General features: G+C 49.0%; 2 protein-coding genes across 2 annotated transcripts; both read left to right on the plus strand.

Moving 5' to 3' along the window:
* Positions 1–4,493: 4,493 nt before the first annotated feature.
* TFF1 (trefoil factor 1) lies at positions 4,494–11,831 on the plus strand. Its single transcript, XM_087417853.1, has 3 exons — positions 4,494–4,569; positions 7,698–7,850; positions 11,767–11,831. The coding sequence occupies exons 1-3, from the start codon at positions 4,494–4,496 to the stop codon at positions 11,829–11,831; spliced, it is 294 nt and encodes a 97-aa protein (XP_087273979.1).
* Positions 11,832–21,379: 9,548 nt separating this feature from the next.
* On the plus strand, positions 21,380–27,014 carry TFF2 (trefoil factor 2). The gene is made up of 5 exons (XM_087417854.1): positions 21,380–21,458; positions 22,144–22,293; positions 23,362–23,570; positions 26,496–26,616; positions 26,977–27,014. Exons 1-5 carry the CDS (start codon positions 21,380–21,382, stop codon positions 27,012–27,014), a joined length of 597 nt encoding a protein of 198 aa, XP_087273980.1.
* Positions 27,015–27,666: the final 652 nt, after the last annotated feature.

Here is a 27,666-nt window from a genome sequence, read left to right on the forward strand (position 1 = left end):
ATCAAGAAAACCTACTTTGACCCATTTCCTCCCCCTTGCTTTAAAACTCAGGATATATATACACACTCACACACACAAACTATTAGTGGATATATATATATATATATTATTTTTTTTTTAATCATTTATTAGAAAGCTGACTGGAGAGTGCTGGTCTCTATCTGTCCCTCTTCCCTTCTCTAAGTCTCCGCTATGGGCTCTTTTCCGATCCGTGTCTTGCTTTTACTAACGCTCTCCTTTTCAACAGGTTGGGCACAGACCAAACACCCCCTTATGCCAGTTTACCAAGCCCTAGCCACGCTAACTAATCAATCTGACTGTTGGTTATGTCAACAGCTAGATAGTGCAAAAGAACCTGAACTAGTCTTTGTTCCTGCTGATGTGAACACCTGGTGGACTAAGTACGGAAAATGGATGAATAACAGAGTATGGTATCCGCAACAAGGGAAACTTCACTCTGCTTCTTCTCCTGGTGAGTCACTTGGGCCCCAGAAATACTACTTAGAAGGTCAAGGACTGTCCCTTGCCCAAGTACAAGCAATAGGTGAAAGTTTTTCCCTCTGCATTGAAAGTAAACATGGCGCTGGACCTTTCCTGGGTGACATACCGAGACACTATTGCAGTCAAACTCTGTGGTTTGATTCCGCAGGTGGCATCTTCAGAACTCTCAAGGGAATTGTAAGTGACTCTATCACTACTCCCTCTGGCACAAACATTTGCCAAATCACCAAGTGCTCTGGATGGCTTACGAGCCACCCGTGTGCAACTTGGGGTATCGCAGCTATCCGCATGGTTAAGCTGCCCAATGCCACAGACTATATATGGGTGGATCAAAAATCTGGACTCACCTGGTCAGGTGACAAGACCAGGCTTTATAGCTGCCAAAATCAGACTGCAGGCCTCCTGTACCAGCTATTCCGCAATCTATTCTGTTCTCGCAGACTGACAGGAGCTCATGGGAAATGGAGATGTTTACGTAGTAACAGTGCAAGTGGCACAGATCATGAAATAGCCCAGATCCTGGGAACTACAGACTCAATTCTAACCTTGTCTTTAAACTACACTGGTCTTTTCATTTTATGCGGCAACAAAATGTATAAAGGATTCCCACCTAATTGGTCAGGACGATGAGGACTTGGATACCTGGCTCCTTCTGTCACCAAACACTCCACCTTAAATGCCAGCCAAATTACAAACTTGGGTTCGTTTGTTCATAAGATTGTGCCACATAAACGTGCCAGTCGAGAAATCGTGGAAAATCCACTTGTGTATCACAACTCCAAGTTCTTTTCAGCCTTGACAGTCCTATTCCCCAGCTTTGGAGATTATGAGTTGGAAAAGGCAATCTTAAATCTCTCTATGATAATAGAGCAAGAGTTCAACACCACCATGCAAACCTTGAACATACTCCAGTCAGAGATTAACAGCCTAGCATCTGTGGTGCTCCAAAATCGACGTGCTCTGGATGTACTCGCTGCCCAGCAAGGAGGAGCATGTGCAATCATTGCAGAAAAATGTTGCTTTTATGTAAATCAAACAGGTCAAGTAATATCTAACTTAAATCTATTAAAAGAGAAGATTGACATTTTTCATCAGATAAACGAAGCTCACACATTTTATTGGACTGACTTATTTCCAGGATTGGGGGACTGGTTTAATGGGGTGTGGGGAAATGTGCTCCGATTTGTTCTTTTCTGCTTGTTCATCCTCATCCTAATCTACGTTCTTCTCTCTCTTTGCAGACTTCTTATCACTCGGATACTAACCCGATTTCTCTCTCCACAGTCACCAGCTCAGCTTTTAATATGTGAAACTTCTAGGGAAGTTTCAGAGGAGGGAACTGATGGTGCTCAGGGTAAGCTACCCCAGGAAGCACCACTCTGGTATGCGGATTATTTCGAGCTGAAGACAATAAGGACTCAGAGAACTCAGGAAGAATATTTGAGTTTCCCCTCCCAAACTGCCTAAAGAATTTAAAACAAAAGATCTGTTTCAGGAAGGAGTTATTATCATGACTGCTATAAAGATAGTGTAGGATAGAGGTTACAATAGAAAAGGCACCAGCAAGCCCATCTTATCGGAAGTTCTGTCTCTCTGGCCACATGCTCTGGATGGCCCTGCGAGGAGTTACCAGACAATCATTTACAAGGGAAGTCTCCATTTGTAAAGGTATCTCCCTCTCTGTATTGGAAAGAGGGGGGATGACCTCATTTCTAGAGACTTATCAATGTGGAAGGTGAGGCCTTAAAACTGCATAATAAACCTTACTCTTGTTTACTGTGCTTTAGTGATAATCTCCTGTAACTGACACCCCCACCCCCAACATCCTCCTTGTCTTTGGTTGGACATGGTATTTAAGATGAGAATTTCTGCTATTGTGTTGAGAAATGCAGTGTCCCTGCTTTCTCCCATGTACACATGTTATTAAACTTGGTATTATTTTCTCCTGTTAACCTGTCTTGTTAATTATTTGGCCAGCCATAAGAACCTTAGGGAAAAGGGCAGAGGGAGATTCTCCCTCTTCCCCCGACAATACCTTAAGAACCATTCTTAACTTACCTTTTGTTTTTGTTTTTTTGTGTGTGAGGAAGATCGGCCCTGTGCTAACATCTGCCAATCCTCCTCTTTTTTTGCTGAGGAAGACTGGCCCTGGGCTAACCTCCATGCCCATCTTCCTCCACTTTACATGGGACGCCGCCACAGCATGGCTTGCCAAGCGGTGCTTCGGTGCGCGCCCGGGATCCGAACCTGCGAACCCTGGGCCACCGCAGCGGAGCACGCGCACTTAACCACTTGCACCATCGGGCCAGCCCCTTAACTTACCCTTTTCATTTAATTTTGTTTTCAATATTTATCCATTTTTATTATTATTTATTCAATCATTTTCATCTTCTATAAGGTAGCTGATACGTATATATAATATACGTTAGGTTATTTTTCCCTTTCCCTTGTTAATGAATATTTATGAATATTTATATTGTTTCCTCTTCCTCTTTCCTTTCTTCCTTCCTTCCTTTTTTTTTTTAAAGGTATTACAAACAGTGCTGGGAAGATTATCTGTGTTTGCTTCTGCCCACGTGTGAGGATTTATCTGCGGTACACATCAGGTCTGGAACCAGTGGAATTGCTGAGCTGTAAAGTCTGTGTGGCTTCAACCTCACTCAGCATCATCCATTTTTTCTCCTGATTGTTCCATAACTTGCATTTCTGTTTCTGAGAGCTCCCATTTTGAGCTGAGCAATCAGAGTGGTGGTTTTCCATCATCACGAACCATCACCCCGGTCCGGCAGCCCCAGCCAGTCTCTGGTAAACCTCACCATCCCCACAGAGGACTCCCTGTGCCTGGCCCCTCCCCAGGTCTTGCCCATCAGTTCTCTTCTGGAGGCGCTGGCTCAGGATTGGCAGCCCCCAAGGGAGGGGCCTGGGCTCGAGGTAAGGAATAATGAAGAATGTGGTGGCCCCCTGCTCACCCAGGCTCCCCTCCCAGAGCGGCTGCCAGGACTTATCAGGTCACCTAAGCAAACCTCTCTGAGGCTAGATTCATTTTCCCCAGAGCCTGATCTTTTACTGAAGAAAAAATATTCCTCCTATCGTTCATTCATTCGTTCATTCATGATTCAACAGATATCTATTGAGTAAGGCGGTACTGCAGGTGCTGGGCCCACCTGAATGCACAAAGTAGACAAAGACCCTGCATCACGGACCTTTTGTTCTCCTGGGGGAGGGGCAATAAATAATAAGCACAATGCACACGCGATCACTCCGTGCACGAGAAGAGAGTAAGAGCTATGGAAAAGGAAGGACGAGAGCAGGGTAGTGGGACCAGGGAGCTGGGGTTGGAGGTTGCCCTTCACGTTCAGTGTCAAGGGAGGCCTCATTGGGAGGACGTGAGAGAGTCAGCCCCGCACAGACGTGGGAGAGGGATCCCACCGGAGGGAGGAGAGCCTCTGCTTTGTCGGTTTCGATGTCACTCTTGTATACACAGCTTCGATTTTAAAAGGCCTCCACTGTAAAAGGAAAAAGAAAAGCAAAAAATTTAATTTAGATACATAAGTAAAAATGCTCACACACTTCATTTGATCAGGATGTTGAACGTTGTGTGTTTTCAATGTCAGTGCCAACTGGAACGTGAGCCCCCCCTGGACAACTGTGCCCTTTGTGGGCCATCTCTCGCTGCGAAGCACTTTGATTCCAGTGAGTGCAATGTTGACATTAGCAGGAGGGCCTCTCCCATAAGGTTAGGACCCGGGGCACAGTCACACGGCATTTTCCTCTATCAGCAAGCTCGTGGATTTGGATTGCTTACGTTGAGGAAACACCTTTTACTCAGCGGAGATTGCTTAGAACGGAGGATGGCAGGACCTCCTTAGGCAAATGTCATCTACCACTCTTTAAGCAAACAGAGCTTGTGATATAAAATCGAGGGCTCGGACAGATTCTCATCCTGGACTTGTAGTCTCCTTTGGAGCAGAGAGGAGGAGGTCCCAGCCGCCATGGAGCCCAAGGCCATCTGCATCCTGGTCACGGTCTTCTCGCTGGCCCTCAGCACCCTCGCGCAGGACCAGGACGGTAAGTCAGCCCTCTTCCTGCTTCACGGCGGGCAACTGGGCAGAGGTTAGCCTCCCTGGGAGGCTTGTTTCACAATACATGTTTTTGAGCCAAGCAGTGTTTTGTGCCAGACACTCTTCTTGGCTCTTGAAAGTTTTTGGAAGGCAAAAACAGATGGAGAATAGCATCGGGGCAAAAGGCCAATGAGACCTATGAGAATCGCTGTGGGAAAGTAGATTCCTGGGTCGGCTGCTGTCCTCCAGTATTGACTGCCCTTAAGTTTCATATTTCAAAGAGCAGTTTGATGTGGAGTATGAGATTAGCTCTTCCAAATGTCCAAGCCAAACTCTACCCCAGGGTGTGGACCCACTCAGCACCCACACAGACATCCAGATGCCTATTCTGTGGATGAGTGTCCTCTGAGAACAGCTCCAGTAGGTTCCATGGGTTCTCCTGACCTCCATGCTCTGTGGAGCCCAAACCACCTGTCCCATTATGCATGTCCATCAACACCTAGTCCATGGGTGTCACCAAAGGGGAGAATTAAGGAGGGACAGCAGTACTGCTGCCTTTGAATTGTTCATGTCTCCTTCATCTGCACAGTGGGATCAGTCATCTGCCTTAGAGGGTTGTCAAGAGACAATGTTTGTGAAAAGTGCTTTGCTGGCTACGAAGTGCTAAATAAATGTTATTTATTTTTGTTAGATACAGTTTTAAAGCGAGGGGGGTGGGAAAAGGATTTTTCAAAGTTTTCAAAACAAGAATTTCCATAAAGATTTGAGGAGAAGGGAGATAAAAAGGTGGTTTCCATGTATCTTTGGACACCTTCCAAGGACCTCATTATGAAGGAACAAAAAATGAGGTGTGCGGGGGAGGGAGGGGAGGAGGAAGGCCTCAGGAAGCGGCTCGGAAGGCCCCCACAGCCTAAGGCAAGGAGGAGGGACATGGGTTTCAAAACTTGGAAGAAGACACGGCTCTGCTGTGGGGATGAAGGGAGCGTGGTCCGCGTGTGGCTGCCCCCAGGCCTGTCGCGTCCTCCGTTCCACCCTTGTTCTGCTCCCCAGCTCTGCCCACTGCACTGTCTGGCTCCATGAGGCTATGCATCCTGGCCCCTTGGAGCCTGGCACTGGGCCCCCTCACACCAGTCCAGGACAGCCCACTCACACAGTCGGCCGCTGGCCCCTGCCCTCTGGCCCAAGGCTCAACCCTTCTCTAAGGATCTCGCAGCGTCAGTGATCTTGTCACAACAGACATCTAGAAAGCTCTCATTACGAGTATAGCTCCCAAATGGAAACACTTTCCATTTAGTTCCATCATGTGACAGTAAATGGATGGGCAAGATGAACCCTGTCGTGGACAGAACCCTGGGAAGTCTTTAATTCCTGCTCAGGAACACCAGCTGGGAGGGGGTTGGGTTACCCAGCAAGCGCCCCCATCTCCCTCAGGGAGGGAAGGACACGAGAACTATTGTCCAAGCACTACACACGCAGCTCCTCTTGACCTGCACACTCACCCTTCAGCGTGGACAATGATCACCTTTGCTCTACAGTGGGGGGGCCACACCCTGGGAGGCTGTTGTCCCCGCAGAGGCCACCCAGCCAGCGGGAGATGGATCCGGATCTTTCCTGCAAAGCCATGGAACCCTTTCTTCAAACAAAGCTAGAGGCAATCCGCAGATGTGAAAACAGACACCACAGAGAGCAGCTCATGCCATGGGCTCAGCATTAGAACGCTTTGCTGGGTTTCACGAAGGAACAAAAGTGGGCATCCTGCCCTCTCGGTCTAGGAAAAGAGTGTCCCACATCTATCTGTCTTTGGATGGACTATGTATTTCAGAGAGGCCAATGCCCAGGTCAAGGCCTGCCCGTGACCACCTCTGGCCTGAATCTCAGTCCTCCTGCCTCTCTGACTCGCCTGCCTCTTCTGTTCAGGCTCCTTCCCTCTTTGTCCCTTTACTATCAATGCTCCCAAGGCCTCGCTCCTCGTCCTTCTTCTCTTCCTGCTCTGTACGCAGGGACAGACTCTGATCCGGAAGAGGACGGAGCTCCTGCACAGCCAGGCATCTCTCCTGAGCCCCAGCTGACGGCATACGTTCCTGAGCATCTCCGAGTCCATGTGGTCGAACAGAGCTCCTCACCCTCCTGTATCCCCCATCCCATGTTGGAGACAGGAAGGGGTTCCAGACTCTTCTATTACCTGCCTCAACCTGTCCACCACCAGTTTGCCTTCTCAGAGCCCTAGACTCTGAGCCCGCTTCTAGATGGTGTGGGAGCCTGCTAGCTGGCCCCATCTCCTCAGCGTGTTCTCCACTTTGGGTCGATTTCATCACTCCCCTGGTTAAAGCTGTTGAGTGGCTGCCTTTGCTCTCAGGCTGAAATCGTCCGCCCTAGCCCTCAGCCTGGCTCTCCCCATACCACGCCCACACCAATCTCTCCCTCTTACCTGCAAATGGACTTATGCCTCCTTGAATGCATCTTGCTCTCTCTCTCCACCGCCTTTGAACACGCTGCTCCCTCTGCTTAGAAGACCCATGGCCTCATTCTCACCTGGTCAACCCCCTCCTACAGGAGGCCCTCCTTGCTTTGTCCAGCCTTGCTGTCGCTTGTCTCTTCTGTGTTTGCCATCAGCGCACTGAGATGGTCCCACGGTGCTGTGTTGTACATTCACTTGGCTTTCTCCTCCAGCAGACTGTTAGCTTCTTACCAACAAACTCTCTAGTTTTAATTTCTGGGTTCCCATCAGCTGGCCCAGGACCTGGAGTGAACTTGACCCCTGAGGGAACTTCACTGTCTCTTTCTGCTGTGCTCACTCCTGTTTCTAGCACACACAAAAGATACTCAATATTTATTGATTGAGTGAATAAAGTTTATTAATTGTTTGTTGAAATTGATGAGTGAATCAATAAATTATCTAGGCAAGTGCAAAGTTTGCAAATCCCAGGTAACTTGCGTAGTCCCCGAACTTAAGAGTTTTCGCATCAGGAAATGAGCACAGGGTCTCCGTCTTGTGCCCTGAGCCCTGGGGCTACATCAGTGGTGCCAGCTGGTTGCTGATTTAATTGGAGCCGGAAGCGGCACTGGACTGTGGATAATAACCGTGAGGAATTCAGCCCTCGACTCCCCTTCACCTCTTGCCCCGTACGCTTTCAGAGACGTGTATAGTGGCCGACCACGCAAGAGTAAACTGTGGTTTTTCCGGTATCACGGCTGCAGAGTGTAAAAGTAAAGGCTGCTGTTTCAACAGCACGACCCGTGGAGTCCCGTGGTGCTTCTATCCCGTGGCCGTCGATGACTCCGCAGAAGGTATGGCCATGGCAACACTGTGGGGTTTGGAGACGTAGAATCAGTGAGGAAAAACCGCACGGGACCCCAGGATCCTGCTCTGCTTTGCCAGCTATGTTTGCACCCAGAATAACGGCCACGGGGTGGCTGTGAAGAGTGGTGTAGCCTAAATGGGGCTGCATTCAGGTCTGGAGTTGGAAAGGCAGGGCTGATGACCGTTTGGCGAGGAACCCTATTTATTCCTGGCTTTTCTGCACTAACGCTCAGTCACTCGCTTGGGGCGGGAGTGGAGGAAGGGCAATTAAAATACGAAGATAGTCCACGTTTTCTAAAGAATTTTTTTCCTTGATACTTTGGAGTCAAATTCTCTGTAATTATTTAAAAGTGAAAGAAAATACTCTCACTAACCCATCTCTTCTCCCCCACACCTCACCCTTGTAGATGAGTGCCAATTTTAGATGCTCTTCTGCTGGAAATCGCATCTCAAGGTAGAACGGCCCTCCGCCCAGCGGCCGGGAGCTCAGCCGGGTCCCTGGCCAGACACTTCAGGATCCCTCTGTGTCTGCGCCTCGGCTCACTACATGGATTGGCTGCTCTGATTCCTTGTACTCAGAATTGACCTAAAAATTAAAAGAGATGAATGTTACTCTGTGCTCTTAGTTCTTTTTAAAAATACAAACGATTTTCCTTCCTTGGAAAGAGAAATGCTGTATTTTCACCTCTGGTTCCTTGTTGTGGATTATACATTAACTCACACTATCTCAGGGGAGATGTGAGGGGTAGGTGAGAGAATGAAGGGGCAACAGCGTTGATTAAGTTGACGTGGTGGATATTAGCAGTCATGTGGATGCATGAGGCCATTAGATTGTAAAGTCTTCCAGAAGCAACTCGAAGCCACACTCTTGTCAAACCATGCAAATAGGCACCAAACGCTACTGATGATCTTTAAATATTCCTTGTGGATGCCCCAGCTGCCATGTAACAAAAACTACTTTTCAATTTCTTTAGTTACCCCAAACGGAGACTAGCGTAGGAGATAAAACCCACAGCAAAATGTCTGAAAGTGTTCATATAAAAACAGTGCAGAGCAGGGCACGAGTTGAGACCTTGAGGAAGTCTGCCCGGCTCCCCACCTGAGCTCTGAACTGGAAAATAGAACAAAAGGGAGGGGGGATACAGAGGCCACAGTCTCACCTTATTACTGACACAGGCAAGATAGAAGAACAGGGAGCCAATTGGACCTGACAACTACACCCCGGAATTGAACGGAGTCCCACCCCAGCCGGTGGTGCTGGACTGAGCAGACTTAGGTGACTCTGGCCCCCACAGCGCTGCTGAGAATGAGGAAGGGGCACCCCCATCCGGGCAGGGCAGTCACCCTTACTCCAGGGAGCTCAGCTAAGCGCGCCCATTGCTCCCGACATTCCTCCTCCCAGGTGTGCTGATTTGTCGAATCCACGGATGCGAAACCAGTGGCTAGGAGAGCTGACCGTAATCGCACGCCCAAGTGAGCAGACACACGGATCAGACTGGCAAAGATCCTCCAGAATCGAGGTTTATGAATAATTTCAAGGATGCATTCTAGAGAAGGCCAAGAGGGGTCTGGGGCACAAGGGTAAGCCCCCATATTGTTCCTGCCGGTGTCACACGTGCCCTGTGGCTCTAAAACACAGATGAGGTCCCTAGTGGGGCTCACACAGCAGGAGAGTTTAATTGTGAGACAGCTCCATCTTCTCACCCAGGGAGCTGTGTGGGTGAAGTGACACTTTCCAGGGAACCAAGACGCATAGACTGGGGCTCCTCGACTCTGAGACCTCCTGTGGCCAGGGAGCATCCAGCAGTGAGGTGCCTACCTCCTGGCAAATGCATCAGGCTGTGGCCCCGAGGCCAGGTGACAAGGAGGCTGATTAGGTGGGTCCCCTGCCCTCCTTTCGTTTCTCTGGATACCTGCCCAGTGAAGGGAGTGAATGGATTGAGGGCTAGTGGCTTCAGCTCCTCCCTCCTGTCATGTTACACAGAAAGGAGTCCGAGATCCACGGTCCACAATTGATGGTCCACCTCCTCCCGTGTCCACCTCCAGGGTGCGTGGATGCGTGATCTTGTGGCTCCACCATCTGGACACCCGGCCTCTGGGCTCACCAGGATGGGGAAGAGAGACTGGGGACTTGTGCAGGAGCGTTCCTGCCTCAGCCTGGAAGAGACGCGTGTCCTTCTGCACCCTGCACGGGACCAGGAGATGGGGTGTGAAAGAGGATTTGGCCTGGTCTCTGCCACACTGTCCTTCCAGAAAATTGCAGAAATCTGTAAGAATCCCAGCAGTGAAATGCAACAGATGGGAGGGGAGAGAAAACGCCTGAGGTGGAGTGCCGTGTGGGGGAAACCTGACAGAGAATAAAGGCTGGTGGAAGCCTGGCTGGAGGGCTCTGGAAAACCAAAATGCCTCAGCAGGACTTGGGACCAGGCCCTGCACTGTCCCTCCTTGGGCTGCCCCAGAACATCTCCAGGGGCCCTACAGTGCTCACTTGGGGGGTAGGGGGAGCTGCTGAGTTCTGTGTGCGATGAGACCTGGGGCACATGTGGATGCGGGAGCCGGGGCTGAGCGGACAGAGGGCACTGGGTGACGTACCACCTCCTTCTCATGTTCAGAGCCAGTGTGGGGGTGAGATGTGAGAGGAGGAGGGTTGGGGACAGAACAGAGAAAGGCCCCAGTGAGAGAACCATTTCCTCCTCACCGCCCGGATATACTGACATGATCACCACCTGCCCAGGGCCGACCTCCACTTCCAGCAACCCCTCCTTGTGGGTCCCCCGCCCACGCCCCACAGGGTGATTGCAGCTGCCCCTGGGGAGGGACTCGGGGCTTCCCGGGAACCTGGACCAGGCATTTTGTCTCCCACCCCACCCACCCCGAGCCTCTCTACAGCCATGAACCCATGGGCGAGGGCAGTGGGGGACAGGGGAGCAGAATTGACGGTATGTCTTAAGAGAGCCGTGGACCACTTCTTGGGGCCACTGCGGAGTCCTTGAAGCATCTAGGAGGGTGGTGGGGGAAAGGTGAGCTGTGGCGATGAAGGGCCTTAACAAGAACAGCTCCGCTGCTAAGACATGAGGAGCATTTAACAGTTTGGGGAATGTGTCCCACACAAGAGCACACACACAGACACACACACACACACACACACACAGAGCTCTTAAAGGGCCCGAGCATGTCCCCTCCCTCCAACCTTGGGGAAACCAGGCTGGGGGTACCCGTGGCAGAGTTCATTTGGGGGCAAGCGCCCTCATGCACCTCAAAACCACTGGATATCTGCCGGGGCAGGGAAAGCCACACTTATCACTTTAGGATTTGAATCTATTGTTTGGTAGTGGAAATTTTTATGTTTTCTATTTTTATTTTTAGAAATAGGCGTTCTACCTCAGAACAAGCCAATGGAGTGATATGGCAGTTTAAAGTTTTCTTGGTTTTACCAGACGTGAAACAAATGCTAATCTGGCCCGTTCAATACCAGACACTGGCAAAACTGTCTGTAACATCCTACACGCTGCCCTTTTCCCACCTGCCTGGAAACCACCAACTCAGAGAACTTTCCATGTCTTTGAAGAGCTTCAGATGAAAGTTCAGGAAGGCTCTCATGGGGAGAGATTCACGTTTTGGGGGGGACATCAGGGGTTTTCTAGGTAGATGACTGGTGTGGGAGAGAGTTGTGTCTGCATCAGCCCTGGAATGGACTTGGGATGTGTGTAATGGAGGAGCCGTGAGTGAGCACAGCTGTCTACACAGCCTGAGGAGCAGGGAGGTGAATGGGCAGATGTGCAGAGAGGGGCCCAGGGGAAGGTGGGAGCAAGTCCTGACCCCTGAGGCTGGCTGTGCTGCTGCCCTAGGGTTCCAGTGACACCCTAAGGCCATTATAATCGCCTCCTCCCCCTTCTTCTTCAGCTGGGGTTGGTGTCTTCGTCAGCTGGGGCTGCCACAGCAAGACACCACAGACTACGGGGACTTAAACAACAGGCTTCTATTCTCTCACAGTTCTGGAGGCTGGAAGTCTGGGATCAAGGTGTCTACAGGGTTAGCTCCTCTGAGGCCTCTCTCCTTGGCTTGTAGACGGCCATCTTCTCCCTGTGTCCTCACATGGTCGTCCCTCCGTGTGTGTCTGTGTCCTAGTCTCCTCTTCTCATAAGGACACCGACAGATTGGATTAAGGCCAGCCCTCTTGGCTTCATTTTAACTTAATTACCTTCCTAAAGACCTTCCCTCCAAATAAGGTCACATTTGGACCTTAGGTACTAGGGGTACTAGGGGTTAGAACTTCAATGCATGAATTTGAAGGAGACACAATTCAGCCCAAAAGAGTTGGTGTCTGTTACTTTCAATCAAGGAGCCCTAATTGATGAAAATTACCGCAGGGCGGGCATCAGGATTGTTTGCTATTATTTGAGACTAGTCAGTTGTGCTATAGTTGGTAAGAAAACATGTGGAACTGAAAATGAGTCAATTACAGATAGTGGGCAAACTTGCAGCCTGTGAGATGTGGGTGACATTCGTAAGCTGTGTTAAAAGTAGACGGCGAATTGGTAACCTGTAGGATGTGTTATGTGATAAAGAGGATGGAATAAGGAGAAATGTTATTAGAGATAGGAGACAATGGAAAGGTCAAGCCATAAGAAGCAGACCGTGCATGCCCAGGCTGACAGCTCTGTCATCTCTATATCAGGCACCCATCCGTGACCCCTGTCATGCCCAGTTCGGGCCCCATGTGTCAGCCTGGAAACACAGACTAACAGCATGGCTGCTCTGTGGGTCACTGTGGGCTACAGCTGGGCCAGCAGTGCATGCCCTGAGTCTCTCCAATGAAGCCTGAGTGGCTGGTGGTCCCAGACACCATCCATGTCCTGGCCTCTTGCTCAAACCCCAATTCTGGTCCTTGTTACCTGGCATTGATGGGAAAGGCCGAGAGCAGGACAGGACATATGACTATCTCATGACCCAGGATCCAGGTGTGTGGTCCTTCCACCCATCTGCACCCCATGTGAAGTGTTAACCTACTGCTTCTCCTGCCCCTCAATTTTCACCACGTGTCATAGATTGACTTAAACTCTGTGGCTCGAGCACCTTAATTTGATCCATGAACCTTTCTGCTCTGTGGCTGGTAGTGCACCTGGAGGTTACCATTGCTTCAGGGGAACTTCCTGCACAACAACAGGATTCTGTTCAGAAAATGTTGAACTAAGGACCAGACCAGGAACCAATTCTTGAAGCCAAGTTGTGGCTTAAGATCCTATTTGTAGGGTCATTGGGAAGGATGTTGTTAGCTTAAGAAAACTCCCTCGCCTTTCTTTGTAAGTGTGGGGAGGGACGGTTTGTGGAAATATTCAAGGCTTGTGAGGCTGATAGAAAACATCAATGGCTGTTAGGAAATAGTTGGATATTTGATCCAAATGTCAATGGCTATTAGGAAACAGTCACCCATGTAAAGGTCGCAGCCGAGAGAAGATTATAGTTAGTAACAGAAGGATAAATAGTATTATTTTAAAGCTATTTCTTAATTGTTCCTCTCAATCTTTATATTGCCCTGAGCTGGACATTTTGGGGGTAGCAAACATTAAATTAGGCAAAACCACACGTACCTCTATATGTACTTGGGATAATGAGGTTGAGTGAACCTAATAAGTAGGGATCATCTATTCTAAAGGCAAAATCGAAGGGATTTTCTATATTTAATCTGATCTAGTTCATCAGTGTCGAAAATTCGGAAGGGCTGAGAGTTAACCCTACTTTCAAGCTAATAGTTTTGTGGACGCTAGCAGGAGACAGGAGACTCCTGGGTCAGAGATAAAGGACTTTATTACTCATGGTACAGCAGGCAGCATGAGCATCAGCACATTTGCGTTGGTTCCTTTTGCCCCCAAGTCCTCCTGGGGTGGCATTGATGAGCTCAGATGGATGCCAGCACACAGAGTGGGTTGCATTACAGGAGAGGAACCCTGACCTCTTAAGGAACTCCAATCTTTTAAAAGGAAGTAAGCTTGCCTACCCTCTGCTCCAGAGGGAGACACCATGTCTATCTTCCATGGTTGTTTGCTGCACCAACATCCTTGACAAGATAGCCGGGGAGAAAGGACTGTTTTGATGGCCTCCTGTTCCTCACATTGGTGAGGGAGGGATTTCCAGCCAGGGTTATGAAGATGGCTAAACACGTACGGCCCATCACTGGACAGCTGAGCTCAACAGCAGTCTGTGAGTCTCATATACTTACAGCCTGGACAGGAGGACACCACAGGCCATGCAGGGCCACATGGGGGCTGTACTCTGGGACAGAGGGAACAAGCAGGGGCTGTGGGCTGTAGCATCAAGAGGATGGGGTGCTCCCTGGTTCCTGTAGGAGGATGTAATTGGCTTGTTTGAATAATTCTGTGGGCCAGCAGGGAACTGAAATTCGCTACTCAGGGATAAGCCTGGTCCTTTGTGCCTTGTCCCTTGATAAAGAGGATTCTTTGGTGGGGGGTGCTCCTCTGTGGGAGCAGAGTGGGGAGGGGAGATTGTGATTGGGCCATTCGAGGCCCTCTCAACTTCGCAGATGTCAAGGCAGCACTCAACACTGAGTCTTAATTATGGTTCCATACCATAGGAACAGTTAGTGCCTCTTTCACAAGACATGCAGAAATGTGAGAGACTCACAGAGAATTGTCTCCCGACAGTCAGTGTACTAAATATATCATTTTCTAGACCAGATTACAGAAGGGGGAAAAAAGCATTGAGGCCTATTTCTATAACATTTCATTTATAAATAAAATAAAATGCAAATATTTTCTTCTACCTTTATTTTTTTGAATTTATTTTTAGAGAGTTTTAACACTGTAATACAGGGATATGAAGATTTTTTTCTTTTTTTTTTTTGGTGAGGAAGATCTGCCCTGAGCTAACATCTATTGCTAATCTTCCTCCCTTTTTTTTTCCCGCCTTTTTCTCCAAAGCCCCAGTAGATAGTTGTATGTCATAGTTGCACATCCTGCTAGTTGCTGTATGTGGGACACTGCCTCAGCATGGCCGGGGAAGCAGTGCGTCGGTGCGCGCCCGGGATCCACACCCGGGCCCCCAGTAGTGGAGCGCGCACACTTAACCGCTAAGCCACGGGGCTGGTCCCAGATTTTTTTCTTAAAGGGCCAGATAGTAAATATTTTAGATTTTGTGGGCCATACAGTCTCTGTCACCACTAATCAACTCTGCCGTCATAGCTTGACAGTAGCCGTAGACAATATGCAAACAAATGGGCATGGCTGTGTTTTAATAAAGTTTTATTTAAGAAACAGGCAATGAGCCCACAGGACCTTGTTTGCCAACTCCTACTGTGATATATCATTTTTCCTCGACATGTGGTAACCTAAATGGCTTAAATATTTTTGAGTCTGAAGATTGGCCAGCACCCACTCAGATACAAAAGAAACATCTTTAAATAATTTAAATCTTGACTCAAGTCTCTCAAAGAAGTGCAAGGAGGAATTACATTGCACAACACATTGAAAAATGCTAAAATTTATGTCCGTTCAATTATATCCCCCAAATATAACTCATCAAGACATCTCTAATTTCATTCCCTCCCAAACTCTGTGTCAAAATTCTCATCAGCGTTGGATCATTGTTTATTTCTTCCCTTAGCTTTGGCCATGTTCTTTATTATGTAGGTAAATCTAGTCCTGAGCTTTACAAAAGATTCTATCATCTACCCACTCTGTTGATCAGCACAGTCAAACTCCAGAAACCTGGAAAGCTGGGGAGGGAAACTGAATTCGTATGTGGTTCAGCACCCCCTGCTACATCTAGGGACACCAGATGTGGAAATGTTGGAAATAAAAATACTTTTTCCCCTGATGATAGTGTAAAAATGAGATAGCAACCTACTAAGCTTTTAGGGGGCATGCGAGAGCTTGAAGAGCATTTAAAAGCCCTCATTCCACCTCTCCTTTTACAGATGAGGAAACTGTGATTAGGAGACATGAAGAGGCTTGCTTTACTTATTTGCATATATCCATGTCTAGATATTACTTAATGAATTCCCAAAGGTAATTTGGGTAATGGGCAAGACTCAGTGGCAAATTCCTATTCCCCAGCTCCTGGAGTACAGGTAATCCACGTCTCCACTCCACCACCCTCATTAAGTGAGTTCACTTTGTGCGGACGCTGGGTTAGGTTCTGGGGATACAAAATGAATGAAGCATAGGTCCAGCTCTGGATCTCACCCTATGCTTACTTGCTGTGTTATTTGGGCCAACTATTATACCCATACAGACTATACAATGGGGGTGATAATTTTAGCCCTTCTTTTGGATTGTTGTAAGGATTAGATCAGATGTAGCCAGTAAAATCCTCAGAAGATTGCCTGGTGCAAGGTTAGCCTGCATAAGTGTTAGCTGTCATCTTTGGTACAATTAATAAAGGAACCAGAAAAGTAAAAATTCACTTAAAATGTAGGTGTGGCTACATTTTTTGAATGTGTTTGAATCAGGTGAACAAAGGGTGCTTGGGGGAGGGTGAAGGGCACCTGTCTTCACTCTGAGAGCAGTAAAGGAAGCCTTCCTGGAAGAAGTGACTCCTGAGTTAAGAGGTGATGGATGGACAGGAGTTAGCAAGGCAAAGAACGGAGGAAGAGTATTGCAGAGAGAAGGGGGACACAGGGACAAAGATGAGGTTGTGTTTAGAGAAGTGCAAGATGCTTACAGTAGGAGGGAGACCGAGCAATAGAAGAGGACGGAGGGGTGAGTGCGGTCCAGCTCATCAAGGGTCTTCCTTTTCCTACTCAGGAGTCTGGTCTCTACCCTACAGGCCATGAGGAGTGAGGGAGCGTCAGGGGAGCGACCTATATAGATTTTCATTTTGTAAAGATAGCTAAGGCACTAGAATTTTGTCTGGATGGGAACAAAACTGTTTGTGGCTAAGCAACTAGTTAGGAGACAGTCGTAGCTAACCAAATGAGAAATCACGAGGACCAGAATGGGTTGTAAACACAAATGCTTACAGAGGCCAAGCATAAGTGAATAAAGCCCCCTACCGGGTGGAAACTGGCTGTAGCCACCTGGAGAACACATACCCCGCAGCCCAGGACTGCTACAAATTCAGCCTGAAGAATTTCCTCTAAAATTCTTTGGAGAACAGGTTTGTAAGTGACAGACTCTCTCCATTTTGGTTTGCCAAAGAAAAAAAAAAGAATTTTGAAATCTCTGTACCTTCTGCTCAATTTTGCTGTGAACCTAGAACTGCTATAAAAAATTAAAGCTGTTTTTTAAAATAAGTTTGCACTTATTTTTGAAGGTTGTTTTCACTGAGCATAGAATTCTGACTTGACAAGGTTTTCTTTTCCTTTTAGCTCTTTAAAATCATCATTCTATTGCCTTCTGGCTTGCAGAGTTTCAGATGAGAAGTCACACATAATTCTTATTATGCTCTCTGTATACACTGTGGCTTTTCTTCAGCAGCTATAAGAATATTTTTAATCAGTTACATTCAACAATTTGCTCATGCTGTGCCTTGACATGGTTTTCTTTGTATTTATCTTGCTTGGAGTTTGTTGAGCTTCTAGGATATGTGAGTTTATATTTCTCAAGTTTGCAAAAAAATTGTCTGTGATTTCTTCAAATACGTCTTCTCTCCTCTCCTCCTGGTGCACCAATCACATGTACCTTAGACTACTTGACACCGTCTCATGGGTCATTGAGGTTCTTTTCATTTTTTGCAGGCTCTTTTCTCTCTATGCTTCACTTTAGAGAGTTTATACTGCATTGGCTTCAAATAAACCAGCCATTTCTTCTCCCGTATCTAATCCAAAGCCCATACAGTGACTTTCTCATTTCAGGTATTGTATTTTTCATGTCTAGAATTTCCACTTGGTTCATTTTTAGTTTCCATTTCTCTATTCAGATTTTTTTTTTTTGGTTCTCTCATTATAGTTTTATATTTGTCTTTAAATATATGAACATGTTACACTGCTTCTGGGTCTTTTTATTCACCAATTTTTCTAATGATTATGGGTCACGTTTTTCTGCTTCTTCTCATGTCTAGTAACTGTTAATTTTGTGTTGAACATCATGAATGCTATGTTATACGTCTGTATTTTGTTGTCTTCCTTAACAAAATGATGAATTTTGTTCTGTTAGGCGGTCAACTTACTTGCAAATTAACTTGATCCCTTCAAGATTTGTTTTAAAGTTTTGCTAGAATGGGTACAAAGTGCCTTTATTCCAGAACTAGATCAAGCCTACTCTTAAAGCGTATTATGGACTGTTTGTGCCCCTCTAAAATTCATATGTTGAAACCCTAACCCCCAATGTGGTGGTATTTGGAGGTGGGGCCTTTGGGAGGTGATTAGGGTTAGATGAGGTCATGAAAGTGGGGCCCTCACGGTGGGATCCACTTGCTTATAAGAAGAGACACAAGAGCTCTCTTTCTCCACCATGTGGAGACACAGTGAGAAGGTCGCCATCTGCAGGCCGGGAAGAGAGCTCTCAAGAGAAACAAACCATTCTATGCCCTGATCTTGGACTTCCAGCCTCCAGAACTGTGAGAAAATAAATTTCTATTGGTTAAGCACCCCAGTCTGTCGTATTTTGTGTTGGCAGCCCAACCTGACTTAGACAAGGCATGGCCTCTGTGTTCCTACTGAATGCTTGAGTGGCCAACAAGTCTTCTCCCCTCTGGCTGATCAGGACTCAGCTTACTCCAGCCCTGTGACAGCCCCCACAGTTGTTCCGTTCAGTCTCCTCAGCGGCTGTTTTAACTCAGTAGCTGTTTCTGCCTTGTGAGCACAGGCAGCTTAGTATTTGACTAAAACCCAAGGGAGACCCCCATTCATATTTCTGAGCTCCCTCTTCTCTGGTCCTGTACCCTGAAAACCCACTGCCTCAGTGGCTTCCAATTCCAGCCCCCGTCTCCTCAGCCCAGGGAGCCTGCCATGCTCTGTGCAGCCTCTCTTTGTGTGCTGTCACCCCAACAGTATCCCCAGGCAGAAAACAAGGGCGGTCGGGGGACTCCCCACAGTGCTTCCCTCTCCGTCCAGCACTGCCTGTTGCTCAACATCTGCAAATAGTTATTTCATATAGTTTTAGAGTGACTTATGGTAGGAGGGGTCATCTGGTACCAGTTACTCCATAACAGAAGCACCGTCCACGTGGGTGATATTTGAGGGAGTTGCCCCTGTTGACTTCTGTTGATAGACAGCATCACGCCTGAAGGGTGCAGAATGGAAGTGAGAAGGGGGTGGAGAGGGATAGCCACAAAGAATTGCAATACCACTGAGGACCGGGATGGACCTGAGACCATGCTTGTGCCGCGGCAGCCATCGATGGCATGCCTCAGACACGCTCAGCAGGTGGGTGGGCCTGGAGACGGTAGACAAATGCGTGCACCTGATGAACACAGAAGTGGGAAGAGTGGACGGACTGGGGACCGTGGAAACCAGGCTGCAGAAGGAGGGAAGGGTAGAGACGACGGTGCTCACGGAGGGAAAGCAGAGGGCTTAAGGGATTAGAGAGCTCCAGGAGTTAGAGAGAAGTGTGGTGGGAGTAGCAGAGGATGTTAGAAGCTTAGGACATCCTGAACAGAAGACACATCTGGAGGTCCTCTTTCTGAGGTGGGGCATGAGTTCTGAGTGCAGTCACGGGAGGAAGTGGCACAAGAAGGGTAGGAATGGAAGTTTCTAGAGATAAGGAGGAATAAAAACCTGAGCAACTACGAATTTCAATGAGACTTCCACCGGAGGGCTGAATGTTGCTAAGTCTCGGTGTGACGGGGAATACAGTGAACTCAGCGCTAAAACCCTTAACAAAGGAGACAGGCCGAAGGACAGTAGGCGACAGCAGGGCAGGGGCATCGAGAGTGGGACAGTTCAAAGCCTGCGTCTCCAAGGAGCATGGTTTTTGCATGAGAGCGAAGACACTGGGGCGCAAGGTCAATGTCCCGCCCCCGGCCTGAGCTCATGTTATGGGAGTGTGGCCGCCCAGTACCGCTGTAGCGGCTATGCTGTGTGCGTGGCTCCATATTCGGGTAGGGTGCCAATCACACTGTAGACCTCTATTATAAGGATTTCCCCACAGGTGGAAGTTACTTGTCTTAAAGACAATGAGCCTCTTTCTAATTAGCACAAAAGCACTGTGTAGGCGGTTGGTGCCCCGGGTGGGGGCCTGAGCATTCCACCTGAGGTGGATGCAAGGGAAGCCTCTCAGGGAAGATGCAGGCTTCCGTTAGGGCCAGGAGAGGTGGGAGAATTAGGGGTGAAGGATGACGAGCAGTCTCTTTGGCATGGATCCAGTGGTTTCAGTGGGAATCCTGGAAGGGCCAGGATGGGGGCGGGGGAAAGTCGGGTCAAGGTGGAGGAAGCGGGGAGGAGAGTATGGATGAGAATTTGGGAGAGAACGGGTGATGCAGGGTCCTTATGTCTTGGTGGTGATTAAGGGACAGGGACATGGAATGGGGAAAGTTGACTTTTCAAGGTTTTTAAAGGATGGCGTCCCTGTGGTTGCTCAGTGGGTAGATAGTCAGGGATCCAGTCTGCAGGGGCTAGAGCTGGATCCGGCAGAAGCCCTGGAGCATGGAGCCCTACTCTCTAGATCCTGAGGACTCAGGGTTTTAGGTTCCATGCATCTTTGCGTCCCTGGCTGCTCAACCCACGATTTACAGATTGGCGATCTCTTGTTAAGTCCTCTGACGGTGGAGAATTTACGATCTCCTCTCTGCTGCCTGCCACATCTTCCTTTTTCCTCCATTGCAGGGAGGTGGGGGTCTTCCCTCTGGCTTCTCTCCTCTCCTTCTGCCCCATCCACCGACTCCCTTCCCTGGAGCATCTTACCTCTGGGCATAGGTGGGTTTACAGGTGCCATCTTTTAGGGAATGCAGACAGTTTCCATGGAAGAAAAAAAAATAAGGAATTTCAGGGGTTTGCTCAAATGACCTTATTAATTTACACTCACCCCAGGCTGCTCCTTTCACCGAGTCAGCCTCATCTCCATGGAGAGCAGCCTCCTTCCCAAGATGGAGACAAGGAGATGCAGACAAGGGGCTAAGAGAGGTGTCTGTGCAGCCCTGGAGGAGGGGTCCTTTCTATACCTCCAGCTGGCAGGGCCATATTCCCCAGTAGCCTTCAGCCCAATATTTTACAAAATTCCTGTGGTAGGCATGTACTTTATCAGGAGAAATACATGACTTATCCCTTCCTGGGTGTGACCCTGTGAGTGCCCAGCGTCAGAGGTGCATGTGGCCAGTTTTCCACGTCGGCAATCTGGCACAACCATTGCCTGCCCGGGGCAGGGGGAGGCCACGCTGGCGTGCAGGGAGCACAGCACCCCTGGCCCGGAAGCTTCACCTGCACATCATGGCCACTTGGTCTGTGCTTGACCTCCTGGCGAGCTATCTCAGCTCCTTTCCTAACAAAGGATCAAAAGGGTTGTGTCATGGGGGAGAAAGGTTACCTGTGATTGCTGAGCAAACAGAGAGAGGATTATAAACCCCCCCGGCAGTGGGAGCTGTGCATTCTGCAGGCAACCGTGGGGTGCAGCTGAGCGTGGACATGGGATCCCAAGGCATCCGTCTCCTGGCAGGGCTCCTTGTCCTGGGGCTGTGTGCTCTGGCCATGGCCGAGAAACCTTGTAAGTGAATGTCCGTAAGTAACCCTCCGCAGCTCAGTGTCCTCAACTGGGCAAGGGAGCATTTGGGCCAGCGAGCCCTGAGAACCTTCTAGTGCCCCCAAATGCAAGGAGGGCATGCAAGTTCCTTGCTTTCTGCAGGGCCTCCCTCGCCCCTTGGTGTGTCTCTATTCTCGTTTGTTTCCCTCCAATGAAAAGGTGGAGGATGAGTTAACTTGAGAGGGGAGGTAGTGAAAAAGGCATCCTGAGATTTGTGATGCTGGCCACACAGCCAGCTCCTGCTTACATTCACACGGGCTTTCCCACCATTCGGGAAGGATACCCAGGGGTCCATGAGACCTCCAAGAAAGGTTTCCTTCGGGAAAAGATCAGGATGACCCCAGGTGCTGGTGGGCGAGCTGCCAGGGCGAGAGGTCCTCTCATCTTGCTCATCATTCATCTTGACCTTTGCCTGGGGCCATCGGTCCACCCTCCTTCTAGAAGGCTTTTCTTTTTTCTTTTACTAATAAAATAATTTCAGCAAAGCCCTGTCAGTTCCTCAGAAGGACCTTGCGTAGTTCAAACACAGGTGAGGTGAGACTTGGCTGTTTCCGTGTGGCAGCAGGACCGACGGAGGTGTCCTGAATGTGCCCCTGAGAGCAGGCAGGGAGCGAGTGGGGGAAGCGGGTGACTGAGGGTCTTTTCACAGCTGCCTGTCAGTGCTCACGGATCAGCCCCAAGAACAGGACGAACTGCGGCTTCCCGGGCATCAGCAGCGACGACTGCTTCTCCAACGGCTGCTGCTTCGACTCCACCATCCGCAACGTCCCCTGGTGTTTCGATCCCCTCCCGAAGCAAGGTAACCTGCAGGGGCACCGGACTCTCTTCCTGGGCCCCTGGTCGGCCACCCGGCACCCGCTTCACGGTGCTCGTAGACACCGCCCAGGCCAGCCACAAGGGAGGAGAAAACGTGCCCCCAGCCAGTGTCCACACCCGGAGCCCTGGGGGTCAGCTGTTTGCGCTTTCCGCAGACATTTGTGAGAACCCATCCATTCTACTGAGTTGAAGAGAAAACAACTCTCAGGCCCCTCTGAGCTCTAAAAGTATGGCTTCTGAAGAAGCTTCTAAGGGGGAAACAAAGGCATTTAATAGGACATTATTAACAGAACTGCTATCAGACCTCAAGTGTGAAGAAATTAAGACTTCTAGGCTTATCTTTGGAGAATGAATTTTATATCAGTGCATATAATCAAGATAGAAAGTCGTTAATCCCAAGCCGTGCACAGAAGAATGTGTCTGTGTGAAGCACACCCGTGTGTATGGCACTCACGCCTCTCGCCCACACCCCCGGCGTTGAGCAGTCAGAGGCTCCCTGGGCTCTGAGGAAGCAAGGCTGACGGTGGGCCGTTGGGTCGTTCCTTAGGTTGGTCATTGGGTTGGTTGTTAGGTTGGCCGTTGGGTCATTCGTTAGGTTGGTCGTTAAGCTGGTCGTTGGGTTGGTTGTTAGGTTGGTTGTTGGCCGGGCTCTCCCTCTGTTGGAAATATTATTGGGTTTCAATACTTTGGCCAATGCTTTACATCCTTAAAGGATGCTCACCAGCCTTTTCTCATCATGGCACAGTGCCCTCCCCCTCCATTTTACAGAGGGGAATATTGAGTCCAGAGAGGCGAAATGATTTTCCCAAGACCCAGTCCTTCAGATTTTCTGACTTGGGACATCTGCGGGGAGGAAGGGGTGGCCGACCGCTGGCATCAACATTTAAACAGTCCCTGGTGTTTCGGTCCCAGAAGTCCCTCATGATACGCCGAGGCTGTAAATCCAGCCGCCTTCTCGTGGGAAGATGGGAATAGAAGCTTCGAGTTAATTAGCTGGTCTAACTGAGTCTCCACGTCGTTCCTTTCCCAAATCCGGGTGACGCGTGACCAGAGAACCAGGAGTGCATCATGGAAGTCTCGGCCCGCGTGAACTGTGGTTTCCCGGGCATCAGTTCTGAGGAGTGTGCGTCTCGGAATTGCTGCTTTTCCGACACCATCCGTCAAGTGCCCTGGTGTTTCTACCCACTCTCTGTGGAAGGTAATGCCCCACAGGACGAGCCCGCCATCTGGTTCCTGGACCTGGGGGATTTCTCGGGGAAGGTGGGGACTGGGGGAGGGGAGAGGGCAGCTGCCTCCAGTCCTAAGCTGGACGTGATACCTAAATGCCACCCGAGGCCAGGACCCCGGAAGCCAGTGAGTGGCCATTTCAGGGACAAAGTAGACTGATGTGTGAACCTACATTTATTGTAAACCAGCTCCGAAGGCAATTCCAGAATGTTCTCAACAATGGCAGCTTCTTTTCAATAATTTTTAAGACTCCAGCACTCCTGTGGTGTCTTTTGTGATGGTTGTAAAAAGCACCTCATTCTCAGCCACAGCCCTGGGTCCTGGCACAGTTTGCTGGCATTGCCCACTTTACTGCAACTCAGCCACCACTTTGGGATGCTACCAAATGCCATCGCTGTGCTGGGTGCCAGGATGGGGCCCAGAACAAAGCAGGCGTGGTGCCTTCTCTGGTGGACCTCACTGTTCTCTCGCATGTGACCTCATGTGACAAGTTCTGCCTGCAGTGGCCTGCTGCAGTGCCATCCCAGAGGGCCAGTCCCTCTCCCCCTTCCCCTTAGTTATAGTGTGTCTCCTGGCACTGAGTTTGGCAAGATCAAGGAAAGACTAGGCATTTCCCAAAAAATGGGAAGAGTGCTCTAATGCTCAAAGGATGATTTTGTTTAGCAATTTTAGGATATCAGGGTCCTCCAAAGAGCATGGCCCTTACTTTCAGAAATTTCCAAGTGATTTTTCATGTGACCTAAGGGTCTACCTGGACAATTGACAGTTGTTGGGGGAGAATGGGCCCCCGGAGGGTACTCTAGCCATGGGGGACGGTGTCCCAGGTGGACAGCTCTGTCTTCAGTAGGAGCACCGGGCAGATGGCCTGTTATCACAGGAACCCACGTGCCTCCCAGCTCAGGCTCCCTCTGCTCTCTGGCACTCCCACCAACCGTCTCACATTTTCAATTTCCAGACTGTCACTATTAAGGGGCAGTGCCTTCAGAGGACCCACCAGGCTCCCTGGATGTTCTGAAACAGAAGAAGAATTCTCACCGTCTTATCGGTTTCAGATTTCACGCTTCCTGAATTCCTGAGTTTTCCTAATCTGCTTTTTGTCTTTTTCAATGGTTTAACATACAATTTCTTCAAATAAAGAAAACTCTTAAAATCTGCTAAATTTCATTTTGGCTTCATTGACACAGAGGTGGCGATAGTAGCCTATGTGTGTGTGTGTGCTCGCTCGCACACGTGTGAGAGTGTTTGTATCCGTGTGTGAGTGTGTGTGTAATTTTAATACTCTTTCATTTACTCTAAGAGCAACAATTCATCTAGTATGTTCAGGCTACTCCAGCAGCAATAAAGTACTGCATGTAAGTGAATTTCAGAATCTACAGTCACGCTACAACACCCATACCCAAGCATTTGTATAAAAACTCAAATGACTAGCCATAAAAACCTCTTGGAGTAACATATAATTTCAGTGCAATTACAGAATTGCTCCACTTTTATCAAACGCATCACAGACCACCTGATGTGAAATGCATGCAAGACAGCCCATCGTCTGTTCCTAACGCGGGTTGGGAGGGGCTTGGCTGGGTTAGCTCAGAATGCTCTCCCAGCTCTTTGCTTCTGTGTTTTCGACCCTCTGCCCGAGGGCGGCTGCAGTAACAGGCTTGCAATTTGAAGCTGTTCCAAAGAGGAAGCTGACAGCTTCCTTCAAGGCTGTACCAGCGTGTGGGAAGGTTGTTGTATGAAAGATATTTTCTGCATCTATGGGAAGGGGTGTTGGCATTCTTTAGCCCTGGGTGGGAGTATTGGGTGGATGACATTAGGCCAGTCTTTCTACAACTTCTCCCTCCTCCAGCCCGAGCCCACTAGCTTAGCAAATGTGTCACCCAATGGTCCACCCGTCACCTTGGAAATCCAGGGCCTCTCATTCCAGGGTGGGGGAGGGACCAGTGGCACTGGCTTTGCATTGAAAGGTGGAAATTTTAAAAAGTCTCTCTTGGAGGAAGAGATTTGGCCCCACATCACCTCTCAGGACTCCTACTTTGAGAAGGGGGCTGCATATGGCCTCAAGTCACAGTTGCATCTTTATCTTGCTCAACACACTCATAAGCTCAATAAACAATGGCTCTTGTTGGAACACGGGGGCTCTGAAACACTCAAGCCCAACGGCCAGTGGGGACACACTCTTGGTGTTTGTGCATGTATTCATCACAGAGCGCTGTGTCCCTTTCCGTGTGTCCTCACAGTGGAGTTGACATGTTCCTGAGTCAGCCAGGCCCAGCCACACCAAAGGCAAAGCCACGACGGGCCCTGGTACCAGGAGCCACGTGAATTATTTGTACCAACACTCCTGGACCCAGAGTTTGGAGGTTCTGCTCCCGGAATGATGTTGTATGTGGCCATCTTGCCTGCTGGGTTTGGTAGGAGCTCTTGGCTTCATGCCTCTTGTTCTCAGGCTGTGTGTAGGCCACCTGGCACAAATCTCTGGGTGCAGGAATGATGGCGCTCTTCCCCAGGAATTCTCTTCTCCTGCCCCCCCAATCCCACTTCCTCCTTTAGAATTTCCTTTGATGCACGAATGCACCTATTACTGAGCTGATGTTGCCCTTCTGATAATTGAGTATAGATTCTTAGGCAATTTCAGTGGCATTGCCACAGCCATGGGCTTGGGGTTCTTAGGCCATTTTAACCTGTTTCAAATATCATTACTCCTGCTTGCTCAATGCTGTTGGTTACAGTTAATGGCATGGCAACCCAAGGTGGTTTGTATTGTTCCCTTTCCTCCTTCTTTGGGTGGGCCACTGGAGGGTCCTGCCCCTGAAGCAACAGGTGGTGACATTCAAACCCACCCCCATCAGAAAGACCAACCTTTCTTTCTCCTTCTCTCTCTTCAGTAGTCTCTCTCTGTCTTGTCTCCTTCTCCCTCTCTTTCCTCCTCTGATGAGTCATCTCCTTGTCTCCCTCCAGAGGCACTCACTGTCACCGCAGGGCTCTGGCAGGGACGTTGCTGACGGGCAGGAGGACGAGGCTTGGTGCAGAGGGCCCAGCAGCGGTCGTCCCCATCGGGAGCTGAACCTGGCCGGTTCAGGTAATGAAGGTGCTTTGAGAAGCAGTTACAAGAGAGGGTTGGCCGGCTCTTTGGCAGAGGGAACCTCAGGAGACATCACAGTGCACTTGTGGGTTGATATCCCAGGTGTGTGCCCTTGGGGAGGGTCTCTTATCTCTCAGATTTTCAGGTTCTCTGTTTTTAAAATATGGATAATCATTACATCCCTAAGAGGGTTATGGAGGGAATTAAAAATAATGTCTGTGAGCTGCTTGGTGCATAATGGGCCCCCACTAAATGGAGCTCCTCCCAGGAGAGTCTGGACAGAGGGGACTGTCAGCTCCTCTTGTCCTCATGTCCTCTTGGTCTCATGGATAAAAGCCCCTTCTTCACTCCGCCCAGAGAAGTACGGCTGCATCTGTAATGAGAGTGGATCCTGAGGAATATATACTTACTCATTATATTCATAAGATATTCACTCTATATATTGAGAATATAAATAGTCGGTTCTCAGTATTCACTGGCGTTCTGTTCTATAAAGTCATCAACACTGGATTAGCAAATCCTGAACCACTGCGATTGGGGGAAATTCAGATCAGTTTCCTGAGGGCCTCTGATCAACCGATCAGTACACAACCTTGCTTGATGGTCCTTGATGGACCTTGCTGTGTCTCTCATTTTTTTTTGCTCCCCAAATCTCCCCAGTAGGTGGTTACATATTCTAGTTTTAAGTCCTTCTAGCTCTTCTGTGGGAGCCACCACCACAGCATGGCTACTGACAGGTGGGTGGTGTGGTTCCACGACCAGGAAGCCCAACCTGGGCTGCCAAAGTGTTGAGTGCCAAGCTTTAACCAGTAGGCCTTCAGGGTTGGCTCAGGGTGTTTCTGTTTAAAGACACCTTATTTGATATATATTGTGATTCATTAACACCGCACTCGTGGCCAACAGCACCGTAACTCACGTCTGAATGAAGCTTATCTACCACACATATTTTCTCTGCGCGGCATGTGACAGCCTCTTGCCCTTAGGACACTGGGCCTCTTTACCTAACTATGCTTGGGGACCATTTAAACAGCAAAATCACCAACAGAA

This window comes from Ceratotherium simum, chromosome 27 (genome assembly GCF_057802395.1).
Source record: "Ceratotherium simum simum isolate JZ-2026a chromosome 27, ASM5780239v1, whole genome shotgun sequence".
NCBI classification, from domain to species: domain Eukaryota; kingdom Metazoa; phylum Chordata; class Mammalia; order Perissodactyla; family Rhinocerotidae; genus Ceratotherium; species Ceratotherium simum.

Coding starts and splice junctions, on each gene's coding strand:
- TFF2 (XM_087417854.1), top strand. CDS start 21,380: ATGGGATCCCAAGGCATCCGTCTCCTGGCAGGGCTCCTTGTCCTGGGG. Junction 22,294..23,361: donor CGATCCCCTCCCGAAGCAAG/GTAACCTGCAGG, acceptor ACGCGTGACCAG/AGAACCAGGAGTGCATCATG. Junction 23,571..26,495: donor TGGGGGATTTCTCGGGGAAG/GTGGGGACTGGG, acceptor GTCTCCCTCCAG/AGGCACTCACTGTCACCGCA.
- TFF1 (XM_087417853.1), top strand. CDS start 4,494: ATGGAGCCCAAGGCCATCTGCATCCTGGTCACGGTCTTCTCGCTGGCC. Junction 4,570..7,697: donor CCTCGCGCAGGACCAGGACG/GTAAGTCAGCCC, acceptor GTACGCTTTCAG/AGACGTGTATAGTGGCCGAC. Junction 7,851..11,766: donor CGTCGATGACTCCGCAGAAG/GTATGGCCATGG, acceptor CTTCTTCTTCAG/CTGGGGTTGGTGTCTTCGTC.